At 44.7% G+C, this 23,232-nt stretch overlaps 1 protein-coding gene across 1 annotated transcript; it reads left to right on the forward strand.

Moving 5' to 3' along the window:
* Positions 1-9,386: 9,386 nt before the first annotated feature.
* Positions 9,387-9,935, forward strand: LOC133832435 (uncharacterized). Its single transcript, XM_062262779.1, has one exon. The coding sequence runs from the start codon at positions 9,387-9,389 to the stop codon at positions 9,933-9,935; it is 549 nt and encodes a 182-aa protein (XP_062118763.1).
* The last annotated feature ends 13,297 nt before the right edge of the window (positions 9,936-23,232 follow it).

Here is a 23,232-nt window from a genome sequence, read left to right on the forward strand (position 1 = left end):
CCAATTACCAACAATTGTTCTTTTCATTTCTATTTGGAAAACAAAGTTTAGATTAATGAATTTTAATTTGAAAATTATAAATAATTATGAACAAAATTAGCTAAATATGGAAATCAATATTAAAAATACCTAGGGTATTAATGTCATCAACTTTTCATTCTACTAATTATATTAATCAGTTCTAAATTTCTTTCTTCTTATTCTAATAGCATGTTAACATAAATTGATTCCTATTCTTTTTCAAGATATAAGATCTCATCCTATATGCAGGTTTTCTACATCTCTGTGATAAACTTAAACATATAGCATGCATTAAGCATAGAAACCTAATTACTACACAAGCCATGCAGGTACTTTCGTCCAATATGCAACCTATGTCTATATAATGATAGCATATTTAATTATCATCTTTAGAATATTGAATCAAAATCATAAATCAAGCAAATATTGATCAGTTATTTACTAGCATTAAGCAAACATTATATTGATTAGAATAAATAAGAAGAATCAATAGAACATCATAATAACATTAAATTGAAATCCAAGTGACTACATTAAACCCTACATAACAAAATTAGTTCATGGAAAAGAATAGAAAAAAAAAAGTAAGAGAAGAAAGAGAGGAAATATAGAGAGGTCAAGAAGAAAGAGCGAGATAGATGGAGATCTAAAATAGTCTAAAGCATTCTTTTTATAGTGATAAGGTTGTGAAAAGAGTTTTCTAGATGTTTCCATCTGTTACTTGATAATGCCCCAAAATATCTTTATTTGAATTTCAAATCCCGTAAATCTAGCTTGCGTAATCTTGTAGGTCAAATATCACCACGTAAACGTCTGAATTTGACTTTTCTTGTGAAACAAGCTTTCGTAGGAATTTGAATAAGCTTTCCAACGCCACCAAGAACATATACATCGGATAAGTGAGTTGGTCAAAATAGTGAAACTGTCTAAGATTTAAAATATCTCAGATTTTTCCAACAATTTAACTTTAAATTCTCCTTTACTTCTCCAATCAATTCAAATAAATATCTATTTATTGTTTTTCTCTTGATTGAAGATAATATTTCAAATAGATTTTGAAATATTTCTCAAATATCCATTTAACAAATGACAACCTGAAAAATACAACAACCACACATAAAAACAATTAAAAATATAAAATAATAATAATAAAATTAAATAAAACTAAGACTAAAAAGTATTAAAAATCTATCCTATCAGAAATTAGAGCCAAGATTTTGTTCCATATAAGAACTTTAGTTTCCACTTTTTCTTACTCTTAGACAGAGAGGAAGTCTTCTCTACAGCCACTTCTATCTTGTGTATGACCTCAACAAACTGCTTCTCAAGTCCCCGAATCTTGGCAATAAGTCCATATAAGATCTTTTGTCAGCATCACTTATACTTCAAGGGTATCAATCAATGGGCAAGTACTGATAGACATCCTAGTCGAGTCGACCTGTTGGTAATAAAGAAGAAGCCAACAAGACGAAAGGGCTACAAGAAAGAATTGCTAAAGCATTCTTCACTCTGAAATCTGGCAAGCGCTAGATATGCATAAAGCACCCTGGGCAACAACTTAAGAACACCACACGAGATCTCACCCTGTCCAAATGATGCTTCTTTGGCTCTTCGGGTAGAGTGCCTCAAGCTTTTTCCTACAACCGGATGTTTGTACAACAATGACAACCTTGGGATCTATATAAAAGAATAATTGGCGTTAATTGAACTTCAAAGGAGTCATGAGGATCACCACTCATGAATTATGTTTTTCCATATCTTGTAAATGGAAAAAAGAACTTGCACCGTTAATGTCATAAAGATGGCACAAAAAAAAGAAGAAAAAAAATGAGATAAAAGTCTACAAGAATGCCTAAAGGCCTCCCTATACACTGGGGGCAAGTGTGGATGCCAAAAATCTACCAAGGAAAAAAGGTATGGTCCCTAATAGAAGTAAACGGCTAAGAGGCATTGAAGGCATCAAGTATGTGTTAGAGGCAGAAGGTTATTAAGTGCCACCAAGAGGCCACACATTTACGAGGCCCCAGGCCTCACGAGGTCATTCCACGCCCTTGGGAGGCAAATGCGAGATGCCCCCGCCTTGTGCGCATGCCTCCAAGCTACATCCCCTCGTGAGACACCTCCATCTCGTGTGCATGCCTCCAAGCTGCACCCCTCGTGAGATGTCTCCACCCTGTGCGTATGGCTCCTAGATGTGCTCCTCGCAAGGCACTTCCATCTCGCATGCATGCCTCCAAGCTGCACCCATTGCGAGATGCCTCCACCTCACGCGTCTGGCTCCAAGTCGTGCCCCTCGCATGCATGTCTCCAATCTGCACCCCTTGTGAGTCGCCTCCACCTCGCACGTCTGGCTCTAAGCCGTGCCCCTCGTGAGGCACTTCCATCTCGCGTGCATGCCTCCAAGTTGCACCCCTCACGAGACGCCTCCATCTCGCACGTCTGCCTTTACGCCATGCTCCCTCGCAAGACATCTCCATCTCGCACGCATGCCTCCAAGCCATGCCCCCTCGTGAGACACCTCCATCTCACGCACATGCCTCCACGCCACACAAGGGGCATTGCACCGAGACACCCTTCATTGAGGCCCTTGCTGCATGAGGCTGGGAGAGCAAGGCATCCATGCCTGGGTGTCGCCAGGGACAATAGGCCTCGCGCCTAGATATCTTCGTGGAGCTGCGAGACTCACGTAGAGTAGAGAAAACATCATTATGGACGAGAGTTTGGCTAGGCAAGTTCTGACACCTCTCTATGCACCAAGGAGACCCAAGCTACCTCGCTGAAGAATCCATAAGTCATTCAACACTTAGCCAAAAATGATGAAACTTGGAGCAATGGTGTGTCTTAGACATGTGAGAAAAACCATCAAGTACAGGGTACACTTAGGGGCACGGGATGTATAACCATATGGAGGACAGAGGCATGACTCTAACATCTGTATCATACATGCAGTTGCGGTACAAATTAGTACCAAGAGTGGAGGCACTACTTGCACACCTCTAACCATGTACCAAGGCTGACATCACAGCCTCCTGCACCACTACGTCTGGTGCCACTACCCTGACAATGTACCTGTGTCAGAATGTATCAGGAGTCGTTAGAGCTCCACTATAAATAGACTTTCACCCCTCCAAATAAGGGGTCAGAAAATTGGACGTTGTAACTAGAGATTATTGAGTAATACAAGTATTCTCCCCATGTTCACTCTGCAACTTGATTCTAAGTCCATATAGCCATCATAATTTCTTCTATGTTTCTTTACCACTCTCTGTTTACTCTTAAGCTCATAAGTTTTCTAATCTAACTTAGTTGGCGAGTTATCACCGTCAACATTTAGTTTCTTATATTCAAGATTAACATTCATATCATGAACATGTTTCTTTGATTATCAATAATTGCACTCATACTTTAAATTTGAAACTTGATTAACATCTAGGTTTTGGAATATTGCTTTATTATCATTATTCATTGTTGATTTGCAAAGAGTAAAGCCATATATTCCCAACAGACCTTCACCCTAGGCCCTGGGGAGTGTGATAGTTATTGCAAGATAGGGGTACGAAGAAGAACGGTAGGACAAATATCTTTGGATAGAGAAGGAAGCACAAGAAAAAAGGGAAGGTCGCCGAAGAAGAATGGAAAAATAGGGGTATCGACTTAATCAACAAAGAAAAAAATCAAAAGCACGATATGCAAGTAAACTCAAGAGCTGCTCTGAAAATAATCTGATATTAGTTAAGGTGGACCTAAACAACCACTTCATTGTAGTGACTAAAAAGGCTCAACAACTTGCAAAGTGTGTCATTGAAAAGGTCAATGATAATCAAGAGAATAAGGCAACAAAGGAAGCATCAAAAGAGAGGAATATGAGGCCAAATATAATGATCATGGTAAAGTTTTTCAATTTCAGGTTGTGGAGACTTGCCCAGAAAAGTCTCCATGGGAGCCATGAAGATATTAGCTTGTAACTATTGTCGATTGGGAATAGCTTCGATAGTTCACCAGTTAACGGAGTTGGTTCGTCATCAACAGCCAGACATCCTTCTTATCTCAGAAACAAGGTTAGAAACTGGAAATTTTACAACACTCATTCACAAACTCCACTATATAGACTATTGCTTTGTTACCCTGATTGGAATGTCTGGGGGATTCGGATTTTGTTGGAAGTATGGCGTGAAATGCTCCATAGAGGAGAGGGACAAGAATCTAATAGTTGTTTCCATTACCTTTGACTCTCCTAGTGAGTTTTGGAGTATTTACAACATTTATGGGCCTCCCAATCATATGGACAAAGAACAATTCTGACTGGGAATAGGACGAAAAGTGTTGGGAAAAGAATATCCAATGGTCATCATAGGGGACCTAAATGGAACCCTACGAGATGATCAATGTATCAACTACTCCAAGGCAGGAAAAACGTCAATGTATTCTTTCGATTTAAGAAGGATGGTGGATGTTAGAATATATGAGCTTTAAATTAGCTAGAAATTAGGGTCAATTGTAATTATTTAGTTTCTTAATTTCTCTCCTACTTTCCTAGTTTAGTTTCTCTAATATTGTATAAATATATGTTATTTGCATGAATAAAAGCTACAATTCATTCATCATTTTCTACATGGTATCAGAGCAATTTTAGATTAGGCATTTGAAATTCGAAATTTGGGTTGTTCACAAAATTAGGCTTTACTCTTCTCTTTTCTTAAAGGGTTCTTTTTTGGAAACCCTATTTGGCGTGATCTGTAGCTCTCACCGTCAGCATAGGAGGATTGCCCAAGTGCCAATCTTCAATCCCCTGAAGTCTGGTGTTCAGATTCCCTGCGCGTGGTCCACACACGCCGTCGTATCTCTGTGCCCGCTTCCACATGTGCTGGCGCATGCGCGCTCGTGGACCATTTTCTGGTGGTCTTTTTCATTCTGGTTGTTCATCTCTGAGTTCCTGACTGATCAGTGCTTCGTTTTTGCACCTTTTTTTCATACTTGTGATTATCAAGGTTTGGTCTAGGTTCTTTGTTGTGATCCTACCTTGGTTTTAGTTTTTTGCTACTTTGTTTCTTTGTTAAGGCGTTATGGCTGAGCATAAATCAGAGGAAAAATAAGTGTTTGTATATAATGTGGTTCCTGTGATGTCTAGAATCACGGACCATAAATTGACAGGTTTGAATTATTTAGAATGGAGTAAGAAGATTCGGCTTTATCTAAGGAGTATTGACAAAGACGATCATTTAAGTGATGATCCTCCAATAGAAAAAGATGATTCGAGAAAGATGTGGCTATGGGAGGATGCTCGGTTGTTCCTCCAAATTTGGAGTTCTATTGACAATGAGGTAATTAGCTTGATTAATCACTATGAATTGGTTAAAGAACTAATGGATTACTTGGAGTTTTTGTATTCTGGAAAAGACAATCTGTCTCGTATGTATGATGTTTGCAAAGCCTTTTACCATGCAGAGAAACAAGATAAGTCTCTTATGAATTACTTTATGGAATTTAAGAAAATGTACGAAGAGCTTAATGTGTTGCTGCCATTTAGTCCTGATGTGAAGGTTCAACAGCGCCAACGAGAGCAGATGGCTGTTATGAGCTTTCTAGCAGGACTCTCATCTGAATATGACAATGCAAAGTCACAGGTTCTTTCTGGTTATGATGTCTCCTCTTTACAAGATGTCTTTACCCGTGTTCTTCGCATAGAAACTACATCTTATGTTCCTCTTAATAATGCTTTGGTGAGTCATAATAATTATGCACCATGGAAAACCTCTACTCCAAGTGGATATAGAGGAGGCAATTCACAAGCACCTGACAATCGAACACCGAATTCTGGAAGAATTATGTGCTACTATTGTAAGAAACCAAGCCACACCAAGTTTGATTGTAGGAAGTTACAATTCAAGATTCAACAGAAACACTATGTTAATAATGCAAGCACTAGTGATGCATCTGACAAATCGGTCCTTATTTTTGCTGATGAATTTGCCAAGTTCTTAAGGTACCAGGAATCACTTAAGTCATCATCTCCTTCTGTCACTGTGATTGCTCATTCAGATAACTCTAATGCATGCCTTCTTTCCACATCCTCAAAATGAGTCATTGATTCTGGTGCCACAGAACACATGGCAGGTAATTCCAGTCTCTTTTCCATTTTTCAGTCTCATAGTCCCACCTCTACTGTTACCTTAGCTGATGGATCACCATCTTCTGTTCTTGGATCTGGCACTATTGCTCCTACACCTTTTCTTACTTTGTCATTAGTCTTACACTTACCTAATTTATCCTTTAATTTTCTTTTTGTTAGTCAACTCACTCATAATCTAAATTGTTTCATCTCATTCTTTCCTGATCATTGTTTATTTCAGGATCTTATGACAAAAAAGATTATTGATAAAGGACATGAATCTGGCAGCCTGTATGTTCTTGATCCACTATCACCAACCTCTATTGCTTGTCCGAGTCTCGCTTCTGCTTTTGAGGCTCATTATTGTTTGGACCATCCATCCCTTCCTTTGCTCAAGAAACTTCGTCCCCAATATAGTAAGGTGTCTTGATTAGATTGTGAGTCGTGTTAGTTTGCCAAACATCATCGTCTTAGTTCGAGTCCTTGAGTTAATAAATGTGCTAGTGTTCCTTTTGAATTAGTTCATTCTAATGTTTAGGATCCTTCTCCTATTTTGTCTAAACCTGGATTCAGGTATTTTGTTACTTTTGTGGATGATTATTCTCGTGTCACTTGGTTATATTTAATGAAAAATCGTTCTGAGTTGTTTTCTATATTTTGTGCTGAAATTAAAAATCAATTTAATGTTTCTGTTCATACTTTGCGAAGTGATAATGTCAAGGAATATACATCTACTCAATTTCAATATTATATGATCTCTAGTGGCATTCTTCATGAAACTTATTGTATTGATACTACATCCCAAAATGGTGTAGCAGAACGTAAAAATAGGCACCTTCTTAAAACTGCACGAGCCCTCTTGTTCCAAATGCACTTTCCTAAACATTTTTGGGCCGATGTTGTTTCCACAACATGTTTTCTTATCAATTGCATGCCATCCTCTGTTCTTAATGGTGAGATCCCCTATAGAATTACTTTTCTTGGTAAGTCATTGTTTCCAGTTGCTCCTCGGATATTTGGCAATGTTTTCTTTGCTCGGGATGTTCATCCACATGTGACCAAATTAGATCCTAAGTCATTAAAGTGTGTCATTCTTGGTTATTCTCGTCTTCTCAAAGGGTATAGGTGTTATTGTCCTGATCTTAACAAATATCTTGTTTCTATTGATGTTACTTTCGTGGAAAAGACACCCTATTTTCCGTCTTCATCTACTCCTACTCGTCAGGGGGAGGATGATGATTTGTTGGTATATTCTATCACATCTTCTTCCCCTGACACATGTTCTGACGAGTCTCTTGATCCTTCACCTGCCTCGATCACATCTCCTGACATGCCTCTGCCACCTATTAAAGTGTACTCCAGGCATCCACCTCCAATTTCATGTCCAGAACCTGCCTCTTCGTCATTAGATCCGGACCCAAGCAATGATGATCTTCCCATTGCACTTCATAAAGGTAAACGTCAGTGCACTTATCCTATTTCTTCTTTTGTTTCTTATAATCATCTGTCTTCTTCTTCCTTCTCCTTTCTTGCTTCTCTTGATTCTATCTCGATTCCTAAAACTATTTGTGAAGCCATATCTCATCCTAGTTAACATGATGCAATGATAGAAGAGATGAATGCCTTAGATGTGAATGGTACTTAGGACTTGGTTGATTTACCTTTAGGAAAACGGGACATAAGGTGCAAATGGGTATTCACGGTTATGGTTAATCCAGATGGATCAATTGCTCGCTTGAAGGCCCGTCTTGTTGCTAAGGGTTATGATCAAACCTATGGAGTGGAATATTGTGATACTTTTTCTCCTGTTGCTAAACTGACATCTGTTCGGATGTTTATTTCCATGGCAGCTACTCATCATTGGTCATTGCATCAACTTGATATCAAAAATGATTTTCTTCATGGAGATCTTCAGGAAGAAGTGTATATGGAGCAACCTCCTGTGTTTGTTGCTGAGGGGGATTTAGGGCGAGTCTGTCATCTTCGCAAATCTTTATATGGCTTAAAACAAAGTCCTCATGCTTGGTTTGGTAAATTTAGTCAGGCTGTTGCCAAATTTAGTATGTTGAAAAGTAAATCAGACCATTCTGTGTTCTATAGAAGATCTGCTGCCGGTATTATTTTGTTAGCTGTGTATATGGATGACATTGTTATTACTAGAAATGATACTAGAGGCATCTCATCCCTTAAATCTTTCATTCATACCCAGCTTCACACAAAGGATTTGGGGGTGCTCAAGTATTTCTTGGGAGCTGAAGTCACTCGGAGTAAACAAGGTATTTTTCTATCTCAAAGGAAATATGTACTTGATTTGTTAACTAAGACAGGAAAATTGGGAGCAAAACCTAGTAGTACTCTAATGAATCCTGTTGTGCATCTTACAAGTGATGGGGAACCATTTGAAGACCCTGAGAAATATCGTAGATTGGTTGGAAAGTTGAATTATCTTACTGTGACTCGTCCAGACATTGCATTCTCAGTTAGTGTTGTCAGTCAGTTTATGCCATCTACAACAATTCATCATTGGGCGGCATTAGAGCAAATTTTGTGCTACTTAAAAGGAGCACCAGGACGAGGTATTGTTTACACAGATCATGGGCACACTCAGATTGAGTATTTCTCAGATGCAGATTGGGCAGATTCCAAGGTAGATAGAAGATCCACTTCGAGTTATTGTGTCTTTGTTGGGGGCAATTTGGTCTCTTGGAAAAGTAAGAAGCAAAATGTTGTGCCTAGTTCCAGTACAAAATCAGAATATAGGGCTATGGCACAGTCTGTGTGTGAGATAATGTGGATATATCAGCTTTTGACTGAAGTAGGATTTAAGACTTCAGTACCAGCAAAATTGTGGTGTGATAATCAAGCTGCTCTTCATATTGCCTCAAATGTCATGTTCCATGAGCGAACTAAGCACATTGAGATTGATTGTCATTTTGTTCGTGGGAAAATTCAACAAGGCTTGATCTCCACATAATATGTGAAGACTGGAGAATTATTAGGGGACATTTTCACAAAGGCCTTGAATGGGGTGCGGGTTGATTATCTTTGTAAGAAGCTGGGCATGCTTAACATTTATACTCTAGCTTGAGGGGGAGTGTTAGAATATATGAGTTGTAAATTAGCTAGAAAATAGGGTCAATTGTAATTATTTAGTTTCCTAATTTCTCTCCTACTTTCCTAGTTTAGTTTCTCTAATATTGTATAAATATATGTTATTTACATGAATGAAGATACAATTCATTCATCATTTTCTACCATGGACAAGGTGGGGCTTGTTGATCTAGGGTGTGAGGGGCAAAAATTTATTTGGCACAAAAGACTGCTCACAGGAACTACGGGACCTGCAATGAAAAGAGCAAGAATGGATAGAGCTCTAGCCTCCATCGATTGGAGATTGATGTTTCCAAGAACAGTGGCTAAAAACTTACCTGTAGGAGTCTCAGATCATTGTCCTATTGTCCTTGACACCACAGGAGGAATGAAAAGTAGAGGAAGCAGTTTCAAATATGAAGTAATGTGGGCTAGTGACCCAATAAGCTTTTGGGTTGTGAAAAGTGATTGGGATAGACATTTACATAGCAATCCAATGGTGAACTTCCATCGTAAACTAAGAATAGTAAAAGGTGATCTCAAGCAATGGAGCAAAGAACAATTTTTGGAAGTCAAAAAGCAGGCTGATGAGGCCAAAGAAAAGATTGAAAAGGCTGAGAGGGAAGAACCTCTGAATGTCTTGAAAAATGAGATAGCAAGGAGTTCTCTCAATGAAGCACTCAAGCGGGAGGAGCTTTTTTGGGGGCAAAGATAGAGAGTAAAGGATGGAGATAGATGCACTAATTTCTTCATGGAATCTACAATTGTTTGCAGAAGAAGGAATTACATTCAACAAATAAAATCAGATGAAGGGAGGTGGATCATGGAACCAGGTCAAATAGGTCTTATGTTTCTAAAAAGGTTCAGAGACACGTTCAGAAAAAGTCCAACAAGGCAACATAGTTCCCTCTCTAATTTGATACACACATGCCTCTAGTCGGATGATCAAGTACTGCTTAATGAAATTCCATCAAAAGAAGAAATTTGGAAGACAATTAGATCCATGGGGAAAGACAAAGCATTGGGACTAGATGGGATGCCAGATTCATTCTACATCTGTCATTGGCAAAATTTTCAAGCATGATGTCGTTGATATGGTGTTGCATTTATTTAAGGAAAATGAGCTACCTAGATCTATAAATGACATAAGCTTAGTTCTTATCCCAAGAAAGGGTTGCCCATCAACAGTGAATGACGTCAGACCCATAGCTCTTTGCAATGTATCCTTCAAAATTATTTCCAAGTTGCTGGCCTCAAGATTCAAGGGTCTTCTCTCGAAGCTAATTGCTCCCACACAAGCGACATTTGTTCAAGGAAGATTTATAGCAGAAAATACCATGTTGGCAAGAGAAATTATCCACTTTATGGGAAAAAGAACGAGCAAGAAAGGATACATGATGTGGATGCTCAAAATTTCACACTTATGACAGGTCCAAAACACGCACATTTGGGTCCCTACCGCGGAAAGGGCCTCGCGTAGACCAAGAAAAGTAGCGCCTCGCACAAAGGCCTCTCGCGAGACCCGTCTCGCACCTGCCCTCCCTCAGTGCACCCAGCGGAGTAGTGCCTCGCACAAGGGCCTCTCGCGAGACTCGTCTCACACCTGCCCTCCCTCAGCGCACCCAGCGAAGCAGCGCCTCTCACAAGGGCCTCTCATAAGACCCATCTCGCACCTGCCCTCCCTCGGCGCACCCAGCGAAGCAGCGCCTCACACAAGGGCCTCTCGCAAAACCCGTCTCGTGCCTGCCCTCCCTCGGCGCACCCAGCGAAGCAGCGCCTCTCACAAGGGCCTCTCACGAGACCTGTCTCGCGCTTGCCCTCCCTCAGTGCACCCAACGGAGCAGCGCCTCGCACAAGGGCCTCTCGCAAGACCCGTCTCGCGCCTACCCTCCCTCGGCGCACCCAGTGAAGTAGCGCCTCGCACAAGGGCCTCTCACAAGACCCATCTCACGCACCTATCGCTCACATCTGATGGGTGGCCTTATGGTGCTTTGGACGTCTCGCGACAAGGAGCCCATCTTGTGCAAAGGGTCCAAGGGCCCCTTCATGCGCCACGACCCCTACACGCATCAGGTATCTCGCACCCTACACCTCAAGTGAGTGTCTCCCATGAAGGCCTATCGAGACTCAAACATTTAGAGGTAAAAGCCCAAGTATGATTCAAAAGGATCATACTAGTACAATCTTGTACGGGGTACGGCCTTTAAGACCCCGTATGTCTGATACGGATACTCATGCCAGACAAGTAGTGGGAGTACTGGGAGAAGGGACATGGCATGTGTGTCTATGGTCAAATGTCATAGTCGACACCACCACCACCTGCACCACTACGCGTGGGACCACTCCTCTGACATTTGTACGAAATAAGTAGTGGAGACATCCTCATGGTATCTGGCCACGTTCTGGAACCAATACCATTACCCCTGAGGCCACTCTCCTTACAGTGTACTTGTGTACCACCTGGTCCCCTGGACCAGAATGTATCAAGGGCCATTAGAGCTCATTATAAAAGGAACTCCACTTCCACATGGAAGGGGGTTGGAAAAAACACTATAGAACCACACCATAAGAAATACAAGTTCATTTCACCATTTTTTTTCTACAACTATTCTTTGAGTATCTGATTAGATCTTTGAAGTTTTTCATTGATAAGCTCTATATTTTGATTTTTCTAACTTAACTTCGTTGATGAGTTCTCACCATCAACAGTTTGGCACCGTTTGTGGGAAGAATAGGTTGCAAGCCACTGTTCTTTCGTCGATTCTAATAAGAAAAAGATGTCGCGACGTTCGAAACGATTGAGAGAGCCGCGAAAGGTGGAGGTCCATCTTGACGGAGATTAGCTAAAAGCCTCTATGAGGGATCCTCCTCCACCTGCAAACTTGGAGGCCCCAAAGGAGCCTGAGGTCCATGGAGATGAAAGGGAGGCCTCATCCCCAGTGGTCCCACCTGAGGAGGATCATCCAAGGTCAGCAGCTGCCCCAGTAAGAGGTGCCGGTGAGTTCCTGCCTCTAAGGCCGTCGCAGGTGCCAAACTCCGATCAGCAGGATCCAAGCCCATCGACGCACCGGACTTACAAGCACCCTCGGGTCCACTCCGTGAGCTCGAGTTCTAAGTCCCAATTCTACGAAGACGAGATACGGGAACTTCACCGCAAGAATCAGAGGCTAGAAACCACCCTGGAAAATATGCAAGAGGTGTTAAATGGCCTATTGTAAGGGAGATCAAACGTGACACTCCCTAAGCGGAAAAAGAGAGGCCAGGAGGGGGTGGAAACCACCGTCCCAGTAGATGACGGAAGGACCCGACTCTCCACTAGTAACACCCCCCAGACGAAGCAGCACGAACATCCCGGACCACCGAAGCAGCCCCAGGGGCCAGAGTCGAAGACCAACGCTGCCCCTCGTAACGATGTTGAGGTCACCTCAAGGAGAACACCCTCAGATTTACGAGAAGAACTCAACAAAAAGAGGGCGGGTAAAAGGACCACATCTCCTATGGCGCCCCGGGAAGGCAAAGGAAAGGGGGATCATAACCCATCCACGCTGAGAGATTCCTTGAACAAGAGGAGGCAAGACCTGGACACAGTAATGAGGAGCCTACGAAGCAAAATCATCACCGCCTCCGAAGGTCAAGCCTTTGAGGATGAGTTTGACCATGAGTTGCCTTTCATCAAGGAGATCCAAGCCATCCGGCTTCCGGCCAACTTCAAGGAGCCCCATATGACCCCTATGAAGGAAGCACAGATCTGAAATATCATCTGGATGCATTTATTGACCTGATGAAGCTGAGGGAATTAGTAGCGGTGCCAAAAGTCATTGCTTTGCTGTCAAATTGAAAGGACCTGCGTACAAATGGTTCAAAAGACTTAGACCAGGGTCCATCAGATCTTGGCAACAGTTTTCTGATGAATTCCTCCAGCAACACCACGTCGTGCGGGACTACACGATGCCAGGCACCAGCCTCGCCAACGTGAAGCAAGGAGAAAACGAGAGTCTGAAGAGCTACATTCACAGGTTTAATATGGAGGCAGCCAAAGTAGGGAGCTTGACCCGTAGAGAGCTGAAAATGTCCATCACAGCTGGAGTGCGCCCGGCAAGCAAGTTATGGGATAACATGCTCAAGAGGGAGGTCACAGACTTGGATGATTTCTACGAGCGAGCGTAGAAATATATTCGCGTGGAGGATGGTCACGAAAGCCTCAAAGCTGGAAAACACCAGTCGCCACCAAAACCCTCAATCCGAGAAAGCCAAAGTGGTGCAAAGAAGAAGAGGGTCTATGAGGGAACGAGAGATGATCGACCCCAGAAGCATCAACGCTCTGATGAAAGCAGACAGAGCCCCTACACCTTTTATACTGACCTCACCCATGCGAGAGAACATATTTTCGTTACAAACGAAAACCAGGTCCCTTTCAGAAGGCCCCCGCCAATGAAAAAAGACTGGTCTAAAAGAGACCCCAACAAATATTTCCAGTATCACAAAGGTATCGGCTACACCACCGCGGAATGCAACCATTTGAAGGTGGAAATCGAGGAGCGCATCAGCAGGGGACATGTGGGCAGATACGTGCGCAAGGAGAGCCAAAGGCCAGAAGAAGGAGCATCCTCGCCGCGGGCGCGAGAGGTGGCCCCATAAGTACAAGGAGAGGTTAGGACCAGGATTCAGGGGCAAATCAAGGAAGGGGCGAGATAGATATGTTAGGGAGGCCAGACGAAGTCCACCACCGTGCGTCTTAAGTTTGGAGCAGCACCCCCCAAAGAGTTTTAAGGGTGAAAATGACTCAATAACCTTCACTGAGGAAGACGCCTGGGGTGTACACTTCCCCCATAACGACCCCCTAGTGTTGACTGTCCAGCTTGCTAACATGAGGGTGCATCGGGTCTTGGTTGTTAACGGAAGCTCTGTGGACATCTTATATCGTCCAGCTCTGGAGAAGATGGGACTAAACATCTGACACCTAAAGCCTTGCAGTACTTCTTTGTATGGATTTATGGGAGATTCGATACAGCCCCTAGGGGCAATCGAGTTAGCCCTCACTATGGGAGAATAACCCAGACAAACCACCATAATGGCAAACTTTGTTATGGTAGATTGCGCCTCAGCCTTCAATGCTATATTAGGGAGACCTTCCCTAAGAGAATTGAAGGTGATAACTTCTGTATACCACTTAGCTATGAAATTCCCAACTCCCAGGGGAATAGCATTCATGAAAGGAGAGCAGAAGGAAGCGAGAGAATGCTATAACACATCCCTCCGCACAACCAAAAATCCATCAACGCCTATGGAAATGGTTGTGCATGAAGGTGTGAACCCACACGAATTAGACCCACGGGTCACAGAAGAGCCCAGAGCTGAACCGGTAGAGGAGTTGGAGGAAGTAACGGTCATGAATGAGCAGTTGAGAAAGTTGAAGGTAGGAAAAAACCTTGTAGGTGACATGAAGGAGAAGCTAGTAGAGTTCTTGAAAGCCAACCTCGACGTATTCGCCTGGAGTCACGAGGATATGGTAGGGATAGACCCAGTGGTCATGTGCCACCATCTGAACATCGATCCAAAAGCAAGGCCAGTGAGGCAGAAAAGGAGAGCGCTGGACCCAGAGAGATACGCAGCCCTAAAAGAGGAAGTTGACAAGTTGAAGGCGAACGGGTTCATCCGAAAGGCATCTTACCCACTATGGGTATCAAACCCAGTACTAGTCCCAAAGCCCAACGGAAAATGGAGGACTTGTGTGGATTTTACCAGCCTCAATAAGGCCTGCCCTAAGGACAGCTTCCCGCTTCCTAGGATAGACCAGTTAGTAGACTCCACAGTGGGGCACGAGCTACTTAGCTTCATGGACGCATATTCTGGGTACAACCAAATACCCATGAGCCCTGCTGATGAATAGCACACTTCGTTCATAACAGACAAGGGGTTGTATTGCTATAAAGTGATGCCCTTTGGTTTAAAAAACGCAGGTGCCACTTATCAAAGGCTGGTGAACAAAATGTTCGCAAATCAAATAGGAAGGAACATGGAAGTATACGTGGACGATATGTTGGTGAAGACAAAGAAGGCAAGGGAGCTCACCAACGATCTCATGGAAATGTTCAACACCCTTCGAAAGTATAGAATGAAGCTAGATCCACTCAAATGCACCTTCGGAGTTTTGTCAAGAAAGTTCCTGGGTTTCATGGTGAATTCCCGAGGTATCGAGGCTAATCCTGAAAAAATCAAGGCCTTGCTGGAAATGAGCCCACCACGAAGCAAAAAAGAGGTGCAATGCTTAACAGGGAGAGTAGCAGCCCTCAATAGGTTCATCTCCAGGTCTACTGACAAATGCCTCCCTTTCTTCAAGATCCTAAAAGGGAACAAAAAGTTCGCTTGGGATGATGAATGCCAGGATGCCTTCACCAAACTAAAGGAACACCTTGGAAAACCACCCCTTTTGGCCAAGCCAGAAAAAGGGGAGAAGTTGCATTTGTATCTAGTTGTATTAGAACAAGCCATAAGCGCCGCCTTGGTCAAGGGGGAAAAGAAGCACCAGCATCCTGTGTACTATGTGAGTAAACGGTTGATAGACGCAGAAACCTGGTACCCAAAAATAGAGAAGTTAGCATATGCCCTGATAGTGGCTTCTCAAAAGTTGAGGCCCTATTTTCATGCTCATACGATTAAGGTGCTCACAAACACCCGCCTGCGTCAAGTCTTGCACAAGCCAGAGACTTCGAGAAGGTTGTTAAAATGGTCGATTGAATTAAGTCAGTTCAACATCACTTACACCCCAAGGACCTCAATCAACGGGCAGGTACTTGCAGATTTTATAGTCGAGCTTGCATACCGACCCCAAGAGGAGGGGGAAATAGAAGAGAATGAGCCGGTGCATGAAGAGGAAAGGCACCCTGAAGAATGGAGCCTCCATGTAGATGGGGCGTCTAACGAAGGGGGAGTAGGTGCTGGCATAGTGATGACGGGACCTGAAGGGCACAAGATGTATTATGCCTTGAGATTTGGATTCGAAGCTTCCAATAATGAGGCAGAATATGAGGCCCTGTTGGCCGGCCAGTGGCTAGCTAAAGAGTTAAAGGTAGCCCACTTTGATGTCTTTAGTGACTCACAGCTGGTAGTGTTTCAAGTGAAGGGCGAATACCAAGCTAGGGGTCCAAAAATGGTTGCATACCTCACCAAGGTGAAGGAGTATTTGGATCAATTTGAAAAATAAACAATAGAACAGATCCCCAGGGAGCAGAACACAAACGCTGATGTGCTCGTGAAACTCGCCTCCACACGAGACGAAGACACGCTTGAGTCCATACCATTCGAATATCTCCCCAAGCCAAGCATAGCAGAAGAAAGGATCAACATGGTCAATAGCTCTGAGGAGTCATGGTTTGCACCCATTGTGAGGTACTTAAATGACGGGACCTTGCCTTTGGATAAAAAAGAGGCCCGCCAACTGACTTACAGAGCCGCTCAGTACACCCTAGTAGATGGAACCTTGTATAAGAGAGGCTTCTCCACTCCGCTCCTACGGTGCGTAGATAAGGGAGAGGCGTTAAAATTTTTACAAGAGATACACGAAGGGGAATGTGGAAACCATGCTGGGGGGCAGTCCATGGCAAAAAAGGCCATCTGCCAGGGGTATTATTGGCCTACCATGGAGAAGGACGCGAGCGACTTCGCGAGAAGGTGTGACAAATGCCAAAGACATGCGAATTACCCTTGACAGTCACCAAATGAGCTGGTGAGCATGACCCGTCCGTGGCCCTTCGCTGTGCGGGGGATTAACTTGATTGGGGCACTGCCAACAGGAAGAGGAGGAGCTAAATATGCGGTGGTAGCAGTCGACTATTTCACTAAGTGGGTGGAAGCGGAGCCTTTAGTCAACATAACGGCTAAGCAGATCACCACCTTTGTCAACAAGTATATTGTCTGCAGATTCGGAGTACCTTACAAAATTATCTCCGGCAATGGAACGCAATTTGAAGGAGGAATGTTTGAGGAATACTGCAAGGCAAAAGGAATCAAGAGGAGTTTCTCTGCAGTAGTACATCCACATGCCAATGGACAAGTAAAGGCCATCAACAAGATCCTGAAAAGGAACTTGAAAACTAAGTTGGAAAAGTTGAAAGGGGCCTGGGTTGAGGAACTCCCAAATGTACTCTGGGCCTACAGGAGCACCCCTCGTTCCACCACTGGGGAGACACCTTTCGCCTTAGCCTACGGCTGCGAGGCTGTCCTTCTGATAGAAATGAAGATTAGCTCCATCCGCACGCAGGCATATGATGACCAGGCTAACATCACAACATTGGTCGAGAACTTGGACCTGCTAGAAGCCAAGAGAGAAAGGGCACAACTAAGGTAAGCCACATATCAGCAATGAGCAGCGAGGTACTACAATTCAAGGGTGCAAGAGAGAAGGTTCAAGGTAGGAGACTTGGTACTGAGGAAGGTACTCCCCAAGACGCGAGACCCGGGGGTGGGGGTACAAGGGGCGAACTGGGAAGGACCCTACCAATTCGCTCAGTGCATACCACCAAACACCTACAAACTGGCCCGCATGGATAACACCATTATACCTCGGGCGTGGAATGCAGAACACCTCAAGAAATACTACCAGTGAGACTTTTGCACCCGCGCAAAGAAGACCTGTGTTTAGTTTGTTCCCTGTTATGTTCACTTAGTAAGTAAGAATTAAAGAGGCTACCTGGGTAACCTCCTAATTAGATGTAACCCTTTCATATATATGCCATTGTAACCCACACGCTATGAATGAAACAGTTCGCCACTTTACATGTCATTCTTCTTCTCTATAGCACCCACCAAAGTGCCTGCTGAAATAAATTTCACCAAGCACTTGAGGGGGTAAGATAGGAGGAAAAACATATAGCAAAGAAGAGGATCCTACAAAGGACTCCTAAAAAGGACCCCTCGTCTCGGGACCCCTTATCAGGAGGATCCTAAAAAGGACCCCTTATATCAGAGGGAACCTAAAATGGACCCCCTATCAGGAGGATCATAAAAGGACCCCCTTAACAGGAGGATCTTAAAAAGGACCCCTCATATCAGAGGGAACCTAAAAAGAACCCCCTATCAGGAGGATCCTAAAGGGACCCCTCATATCAGGACCTTAAAAGAGGTCCTTATATAAATGTGATGAACCCTTACAAACAAGGAGAAGACCTTGCAAGGCATCTCTTGAGTTCACAAGGATTAGCTACCCTTGTGAACATCAAGGAGGCCAAAAGGTCTTAAAAAAAACAAACTTCCAAATAAAGGCAGATGCTCCCACAAGAGGAAAGGCCTCAGAAAGAGTACCCACCAATAAGCCTAGAGCGGCCACCAAGCCGTCTAGCCAAAAAGGGTCCTAAAAGAGACCCTTACAAAAATAGTACTATGAATAATGACGAGAAGGACGCTTATCGCAAGAAATAATAAGCGCATGCAAAAATATATAAAAGGATAACTAGAACCCAAGGGGTCAACATATCCTTATAAGAACAATCAAGGGGCACCAAAGAAGGACCTATTGAGCCCCTTTCACATGGGCTCCAAAGGACCTCAAGCCTGATAAATAAAAAAGAGAACATATCGAACCCCATCATATGGGCTCAAAAGGACCTCGAACGCAAAGGAATAAAAGATGAATGATCGCATATGTATATATATATAAAAAAAAAAAAAAAGAGTTTTGACAACATAACTAGACTCGGAAAAATTACAAGCAAAATAGGGCTCGAACAAGCATACACCCACAGTGGACTAACTGGCAAAAATCATAAAATGATAATCTTAAGGCCTCCTACCACGGGAGTTCCACCCAGCCACCCGGGCAACGGCATGCGCGCCAAAGGAGGAGAAATCGAAGTTAGGATTCTGCCTCCATACCCCATACAGGGCGCGCTCTATGGATCTATACTCAATAGCCGCCTTGTCCGCCTCTAAGGAAGCGACCCTCCCCTGCAACGTAGCTGTAGTAGCCTTGGCACCCTCAAGTTCGGTCTCTAAGCTGGTGACCCTTTCCTGCAGCATCGTGGCCTTGGCAATCGCCCTCTTCTTCTTTTTTGATGAGGAAAAAGATTTCCCCAAGGCATTCTCTAGCTTAAGCCTGGTTTCAGCAAGTTCCCTCTCAAACTCCTGGACCTGGACCGTAAGACGGTCCCTCTCAGCATTCGACGTGGAAAGGTTTTGAGCCGAGTCGGCAAATCGCTGAGCCACTGTATAGGTCTGCACAAGAAAAATAACAACAACAATGATAAGAAACAAAAAAGAAAAGGAGAAAAAGGGATAAGGCCGACATAAGATGCATGAGCTCACCCAAGCAGTGGAGCGCGCAAGAGTCTCCCCAAGATCCGACATAGTAAAACTCCCAAGACCACTCCAATCAACTTCAGGAAGACCTGTGGCGATCTGGACATACCGCCGCCCATAAGAGGCCGCCATGCGGTCCACCCAGAGTGCCCCTTCTGAGCCAAGGGTACTTGGTTGAGTAAGGATAGACGACCCGCTCGCCGAAGCAGGAGGGGGCACAGGAAGATCGGAAAAATGAGCCCCCAATGGACCAGGAGGGGGTGCAGGAAGATCGGAAAAGTGAGCCCCCGATGGACCAGGGTCAAGGGAAGCCTGAGGAAAAGCATCGAAGTCCTCAGAATAAGGACAAACGAAATGCCCCGGCATGGCCTGTTGATCCTGGGAGTGGGAAGCCATGTCAGGGTCCGTAGGGGCTAAAGGAGGGCATCCCCCGGGAGACGAAGACAATTGGTGAGGTTGCCCATGTCCAAGGGAGACCCCCACTGGCAAACGCTCAGCCTCACCCTCGTCTGAGCGATGTTCAGCCAAAGCAGCCTTCTTCTTCTTTGATCCAGGAATATTCCACAACAACCCGGGATCCGAAACCGGGGACATCTTGTGAAAGTTGAGTTTATCCACGGTGAAGAGGTATGTAGCCATTTTCTCGGCAGGGTTAGCATTGAGGAATGCATTCACTGCATCCGCCTCCGACCAAACAACTCCAGGCATAGAGAAATGCTCTGCACAATCAACACAATTGTCGACACAAACATAAGTTCCAAAACAGTAAGTTTCAAAAAAAATGGGGCTCGAAGTACTTACTAGGAGCAGAGCGAAAGTGCTCACAAACAGAGAGGGGACCCTGCACAAAGAAAAAGTCCTGCTTCCAGGACCCTGGGTTGGACACAGCACCCTCTATCAAGGGGACCAAAGTATTGGCTTTTTGCAGGAAATAAAAGTCGTTGGACTTAGGGGAGGGCATGAGATTGTACATGAAATGCACCTCTTGGGCCTTTGGAGCACGCTGGACACGATCCATAAACGAGATGAAGAGGCAACTCAAGGTCAGCCAGCTGTTGGGCGCCAGCTGGAGTGGAGTGAGCTCAAAATAATTAAGAACTGCGACGAAAAATGGGTGTAATAGGATTGTACCACCCGCTTTCAAGATATGCTCACTCATAGCCACGTAACCTGGATTTGGGCAGTCAGCCCGGCACTTGTCCGAAGGAACGTATAATGCGTATTCTGGGGGAACACGGTAGTTCCCTATTATTTCCAACAGTTTATTCTCGGATACATGGGACACTAGAGAGGATGCCAACAGGGGGGCAGTGCCCTGATCATTAGCAATCACCTATCATCGCCCTCTCTTCGGCATATCTGCAAAACCAAAAGAGAAAGGTGAGGTGGAAACAGGACACTTTACCCTCCATTTTTTCTTCCTAGCAAGAGTCTTCCACCGAGGCACCGACTGCGAATGCGCTAAACTAGGGTAGATCGAGAATAAGGGTTGACGAGAAGACGGGACGACCCGTGACAGTCATTAGGGGAGAACGGGTTAGGAGGCTCAGGTGGGAGATTTCCCTCCATGAACTCCAGCTCCATCTGCAAATCTAAAAGGGTCACCCTAAGGTTTGCTACATGGTCATTAAGGTGAATAGGGAAAAGTACTCCATCTCCCCTCAACACCGAGTCTATTTCGCTCTCTACCACCTAAATTTTACGCCTAAGTTCAGCCATATGCTCAAGATGACGAATACGGGCCTGCATTATGGTGTCATAGTCATGGTAAGGATTGTCCTCAGGGGACTCTGAGTCTGAAGACAAGTCAACAAACTCGACCCCCAGAGGAACATCGAACGGACCTTCACATGCCATGAGACCCCGTCCCGAAAGAAAAAAGGGTTCACGTATAAATGAGAAGATTGCTACAAAACACAAAGGAATAGGCTCAAAATCTCTAGGTACAAACGCTCTAAACGACCCACTACGGGGTATGAATAAGGGGGCATGCAACAAGGTTAGCTCACGACAAGCTCAGGCCAAAGTACCCCATCCCGAGTAGTGCTAATTTGGACCCAATGAGCATAAGGGAAAAATAAAATATACCTCAAGCAGGTAAAATGAGGCACTGTCGTGGTCAAAAGGAGGTTGAGGCCCGAAAGCACCGTCGCGGTCAAAGAGAAGCAAATGGTCGAAAGCACGCGTCTGCAAAAACAAAGGAAAAAGGTGTTTTAGTCCTCAAGTACCTGCATGAATATAGACATACAAAAAATGAACTCAAATAATAAAAAATAAAAATAAAAAGAAGATAGCAAAAGTGAGGTTGTGGGGGATTGAACCCCTTACCTCTTGAAAAGAGCAAGGATCTAAATGCCACTAAGCTAAGGAAGTAAGGTGTAAATAATAGGCTAGGCATGAAGGCCTATTTATAAGAATCAAAGAGGAGAGTCCACAAGAGCACCTAAAGGTCCTCTCCTAGACTGGGGGGCAAGTGTGGGTGCTCAAAATTCCACACTTATGACAGGTCCAAAACACGCACATTTGGGTCCTTACCGTGGAAAAGGCCTCGCGCAGCTGGACGCACCTTGCCCAGGCCAGAGCCTTGCGCGCCCATGGCATCCCAGAAGGGGCCTCGTGCAGCTGGAGGCACCTCGCCTAGGCCAGCGCCTCGCATGCCCATGGCATCCCAAAAGGGGCCTCGCGTAGCTGGATGCACCTCGCCTAGGCCAGCGCGTGCCTCGCGCACCCATGGCATCCCAGCAAAGGCCTCACCTCGCCTCAGTGCACCCAGCGAAGTAGCGCCTCGCACAAGGGCCTCTCACGAGACCTGTCTCGCGCCTACCCTCCCTCGGCGCACCCAGCGAAGTAGCGCCTCGCACAAGGGCCTCTCGCGAGACCCGTCTCGCACCTGCCCTCCCTCGGCACACCCAGCGGAGCAGTGCCTCGCACAAGGGCCTCTCGTGAGACTCGTATCGCGCCTGCCCTCCCTCGGCGCCCCCAGCAAAGCAACGCCTCTCACAAGGGCCTCTCGCGAGACCCGTCTCGCGCCTGCCCTCCCTCGGCGCACCCATCGAAGCAGCGCCTCGCACAAGGGCCTCTTGCGAGACCCGTCTCGCACACCTATCACCCACATCTCATGGGTGGCCTTGTGGTTCTTTGGGCATCTCGCGACAAGGAGCTCGTCTAGCGCCAAGGGTCCAAGGGCCCCATCACGCGTCGCGACCCCTACACGCATCAGATATCTTACACCCTGCACCTCAAGTGAGTGTCTCCCATGAAGGCCTATCGAGACTCCAACATTTAGAGGTAAAATCCCAAGTATGATTCAAAAGGATCATACTAGTACAATCTTGTACGGGGTACGGCCTTTAAGACCCCATATGTCTGATACGGATACTCATGCCAGACAAGTAGTGGGAGTACTGGGAGAAGGGACATGGCCTGTGTGTCTATGGTCAGATGTCAGAGTCGACACCACCACCACCTGCACCACTACGCGTGGCACCACTCCTCTGACATTCGTACGAAATAAGTAGTGGAGACATCCTCATGGTATCGGGCCACGTTCTGGAACCAACACCACTACCCCTGAGGCCACTCTCCTTACATTGTACTTGTGTACCACCTGGTCCCCTAGACCAGAATGTATCAAGGGCCATTAAAGCTCATTATAAAAGGAACCCCACTTCCACATGGAAGGGGGTTGGAAAAAACACTGTAGCACCACACCATAAGAA

The sequence above is a fragment of the Humulus lupulus genome, chromosome 4 (assembly GCF_963169125.1).
Source record: "Humulus lupulus chromosome 4, drHumLupu1.1, whole genome shotgun sequence".
In the NCBI taxonomy this organism is placed as follows: Eukaryota; Viridiplantae; Streptophyta; class Magnoliopsida; order Rosales; family Cannabaceae; genus Humulus; species Humulus lupulus.

Bases quoted from the DNA above. Each gene is read 5' to 3' on its own strand.
- LOC133832435 (XM_062262779.1), top strand. From the start codon at position 9,387: ATGGACAAGGTGGGGCTTGTTGATCTAGGGTGTGAGGGGCAAAAATTT.